General features: G+C 53.6%; 1 protein-coding gene across 1 annotated transcript; it reads right to left on the reverse strand.

Annotated features, from left to right (window-relative positions):
- Positions 1-448: 448 nt before the first annotated feature.
- PDYN (prodynorphin) lies at positions 449-2,523 on the reverse strand (the record flags this gene model as incomplete). Its single annotated transcript, XM_080814403.1, has 2 exons — positions 449-1,096; positions 2,395-2,523. The coding sequence occupies 2 exons, from the start codon at positions 2,521-2,523 to the stop codon at positions 449-451; spliced, it is 777 nt and encodes a 258-aa protein (XP_080670529.1).
- Between the last annotated feature and the right edge of the window lie 1,976 nt (positions 2,524-4,499).

Below are 4,499 nucleotides of genomic sequence, written 5' to 3' on the forward strand. Positions count from 1 at the left end.
ACCTAAAGCGTGGTCTCCAAAGTGGAGAGCACAAGGAGGTCCTTTAAGATTTGGGATGAAGTGTTAGGATTTCTATTTGTTTCTTTATCTTGTTTCGCTATTTATCTAGAGGGACGAAGAACATGTCAGTCTGGATTCCTGGAACTCAGGAGTCACATTAATGAGGGGGAGGGTTTAATAGGAAAAACTGCTGTTGGTGGTAGTTTCAATGTTCTAGAGCTGAAGCCAAGCACTGAGCACTGAGGAACCTCCATCCTTCCTCCTCGCTGACCCCGGACTAACACTGTGCCCCAGACAGAAAAGAGGCAGGCTGGGCTTGGATGTTTTGCACACCAGGCTGAACTGAGCATTGGGGACAGGGGCTCTAAGGTAGGTTAAATGAGGGCACGCCAATCTGGAAGGGTGTCAGGGGGAGCTCCTGACTTGACTCCACAATGAGGGGAGGAGATTACCCATCAAGAAGCTCTCCGGAGTAGGCATTGGGGTCTTCCTGAGACCGAGTTACTACCTTGAACTGGCGCCGGAGGAAACCGCCATAGCGCTTCTGGTTGTCCCATTTGAGCTTGGGACGGATGCGCCTCAGGAAGCCCCCATAGCGTTTGTACAGGTCCTCATGGCCCACTCTCTCCCCATCGCCCTCCCCATCTCCTTCCCCAGCCACCTCTGAGCTTCTCTTAGGGTATTTGCGCAGGAAGCCCCCATAGCGTTTGACCTGTTCCTTGGGGCCCTCCTCATTGGAATCCAGTGCCCCAGCCTCCACGGCATCATCATTCGGCTGGGTGTCCCCCAGCAGCTCAGACTCCCCTCCCTCCCCGAACCTGCCAGAGAGACCCCTGAGCCTCTCCGCCAGGCTCCTGCTCAGGGCGTCCTCCTCTGTCGGGGTGCTGAGGAGAAATCTATTTTTCTCAATCTCCTTCGGGAAGGACCCAGAGCGCTTAGCCAGCTCACTATAGGGTTCCTCCCAAGCGGCCTTGGTCGCCAAGTCTTCTTTGCCATTGAGCCCGAAGGTGAAGGGGGTGAAAAGAGACAGAAGACCTTGGCATCTCTCCCACTCCTCAGCCGACAGCAGAGCGGACTGGCATTCCAGGGAACAAATCTACAAAACCCCAAAAAGACCAGAGTGGTAACATCACCCCCGTTGAACTGCCAAGTCCCGTGCAATCCCCTGCCCCAGAGAATCCCTTGTCCAGTGTCAGAAAATCAAAAGTAGCTGCCCTTCCTAAGCCCCAGGCTTCCCACTTTAGTGCTCCCAGGGGTGCGTGAAGGTAGGGGACTGTGCACCTGCGCACAAGATGAGGGAAGAGACATGGAGAGGCCGAACAGCTTTCCCAGGGAAACATGGCTACGAGTGGCGATGCCAACATTCCAAGTAAGATCTTCCTGGAGTGCTCTGCGGGGCACTCACTCTTCCTCTGAGCTCCTGACTCCAGAGGGAATACTTGGCTCTCCCGCCCCCTTTCCCAGGTGTGAAGGATGTAATAGACAAGGAAGCCTTCCAGGATGGTGGAGAGAACACGTGTGAGGGGTCGGAAGGCTCATCAAACCCCGGGTGACAAAAGTGTCTCCTTCACCGGAGTGCTGGGGGAATTCAAATGTGATCAAGGCAATGGTCATGAGGAGGACAGTGACAACATGGGACAATTCTGGAACTTGGACCGAGGCAGGCTAATGCCACAAGCCCTATTGCTTAACCACTGAGCTCCCCTGTGATCAGTTTGCCTCTCAGTGAGGAACAGCTAGAACCGTGTGTTTGGTCCTTCGCGTTGTTGTTTCAAAGAATCACGCCCATTTTGTGGATGTGGAAAATGAAGGCAGGCGTGTTCCAGAGTCTTGGAGTGAGAAAGTGACAGACCCAAAGCCTGTGCTCCGTCCACCACAACCTTGGAACCTTTGCTCTCACCTGTCTGCCATCAAGGGAGAAACACATGGTGGAGCTGGATTCAAAGCAAAGCCAACAAAGCCAGGCCTAGAAATGCTAAGATCCAGGAGAAGGGTCCAGGCTTGGATCCTGTCAACCAGATCCGGGCATTTAGTTGTGGTTGGAAAGACCTCCTCCCACGGGAGTGGCTAGACTAGGAGGTGCCCTCAGCCTGGTGGAGGCCCTGGGAAGTTGCCATAGACTGCCCACTCCCAAAGCCCCCGCTGCCTCCTCATTGACCCTCTTTGTTGCAAGACGTCAGTCTCCCTGGAAACCTGTGTCTGTCCCAGGTCTGAGTAAACCAGGGGTGGTGAAGTCAGAGGTGGGGATAGAGGGGGGAACCTGCAGTCTCAGGTGCCCAGGATAACCCCACGGCAGGATGTGTCTGGCACAGGTGGGACAAGTCTACAGACCAGACGCACAGTGGCCCAAACTCTGCACATGCCGCCCCTTCCGCACACAGGCCCAGGACCTACCAGAGGGTCGACGGGCTTGGGCCCATCCTGGGTCTTCACGGCACAAAGGGAGCACTGGGATAAGCAGTCTGCCGTGGCCGAGGGGAGCACGAGGAGGCAGGCAGCCAGCACCAGCCCCTGCCACACCATGCTGTCTCCTCTTTTCCTGCTGCAGATGGAGAAAGAGAAGAGAAGGGATCTGTGAGCGTCTACTCTGTGTCAGTGTCCGGAGCCATCCGGCCAACCCCTGTGGAAATACTGCAAGGCCAATAACCTCATTCCCATTTCACAGTCAGGAAAATAGAGGCCCCAGGAGGCACAGTGGTTGCCCAAGGCCAGAGATCAAGGAAGGGAATTAATGTGCTGAGTACCTGCTACAGGCCAGGAGCTTTCCCCCATGCTCACACTTATCTGCATAATAGCTCCAGAGGTGGGCTGTGCTATTTTCATCAGACAGGTGGGGAAGTTGAGGCTCAAAGAGGGGAAGAGATTGCCTGCACAGCTAGGCAGTGGACAAGCCAAGACTTGACCTGGGTCCATGAACCTTCAAAACCCACTTTGCCCATCCCCCAAGCCAGAAGACACTCAGCATCTGTTTTCCTGGATTCTCTGAGGCCCCATCACCTGCCTTTGTCCCCACTCCTCAGCTTGTCCCCAGGCCAGTCCTCTCTGCCTTGTAAGTTCTCTGGAATTTGCCTTTTTCACCCCAGCAATTCTACTTACTGTAGCCATCTTTCCACCTCCTCTGAGCTGGCCTCCCTGCCTCTAGATCCTTCTTGGATCCCTTCTGCCCAAGCTAAAATGCCCTGCTCAGCATGGCAATTCTGCAATCAGATCTGTTAGCCTGGGTCAGGCCTGGACCCCTTTCTAAATTACAGGAACACTCTCAATCTCATCCCCTACACCCTAAGACTTGGTCCCAACCACATCGAGCTACGTGCAATTCCCCTAATAAATATATCAGGTCCTGTCCCATCTCCGGTCCTTTGCATATGCTGTTCCCTCAGCTGGAAAACCCTTCCACTCCTCTTCTATTACCTACTAATTTAGGCCCTACATTCCTGGTTCCTCCAGGCAACTTTCCCTGATCTCCGAGGCTGGGTAGGATGTTCCTCCTTTGCAATCACCCCAAAACTTGTGCCTCCTCCATCAAAATATTCCACTATTTGGTAATTATCTGAGTCTTCAGGCTTTGGCTCCATGAAGGCAGGAGTTGTGTCTTGTTCTTGTCTCTCTCTGCATTCCTCAAACCTGCCAAGCTTGCTCCTACCCCAGGGTCTTTGCACATTCCATCCACACACACTCCCCGCCACAGTACTCTTAGCCCAGATTTTCACATGGTTTGTTCCTTCTTGTAATTAGATGAAGTCAATATCAAATCGCCAGGGAGCTATCTGCAGCCCCCTGGATTTAAAGCTGCTTCCTGACTCCTCTTCCGTCACTCTGCTTTGTTGACACCAGAGCGCTCACCATCTCATAAGATCCTATGGAGTCGGTGTTGGTTTGCTGTTGTTCTTGGCAAGTATCATCGACCCCACTAGAGTGGTTAACTCCTTCAGGGCACTACCTGTCATGGTTCTGGCTATCCCTGACCTGCCCCTAGCACGCACATGCAGTAAATGCTAGGCATTAGAGTTCATGCATTACAAATAGTGTGTTAAAAGCCCTTCCTCTCATAATTAACTCCTTATAAAACAAATATCAAGACTCAGTGCCATTCAAAAGGGGGCACAGGACCATTCTCCCAACTGGAAATGGGGAGTTCTTCTGAGACACTCCTCTCCGGGCGGGAGGCTTCAGCCTCTGCCCAGCCTGGTCTTTGCTGCCGGACACCCGTCACACTGCTCTCAGGGACACTGTCCTCCTTCCCTCCTCTAAGTCTCCCGTGCCTGCCTTTGCTGCAAACTGCCCAGTTTGCTCAGGGGATTTAGCGGGTACCTCCCCACTGCCCCAGAGCCCCTCATGGTAGCTCAGAGGGTCTCCCTCTCGAGCACACAGTAGATCCTCTCCCATCCATTACCCCTCCCCAGTATGCCTAGTAAGATCCCAGACAGCATTTACCAAGCCCTGTTGTCCATCATCCCATCTACTCCTCCCCAGTAAGGTGCCACTTCTGGTTCAGTGAA

Source organism: Martes martes, assembly GCF_963455335.1.
Source record: "Martes martes genome assembly, chromosome: 9".
Classification (NCBI taxonomy): domain Eukaryota; kingdom Metazoa; phylum Chordata; class Mammalia; order Carnivora; family Mustelidae; genus Martes; species Martes martes.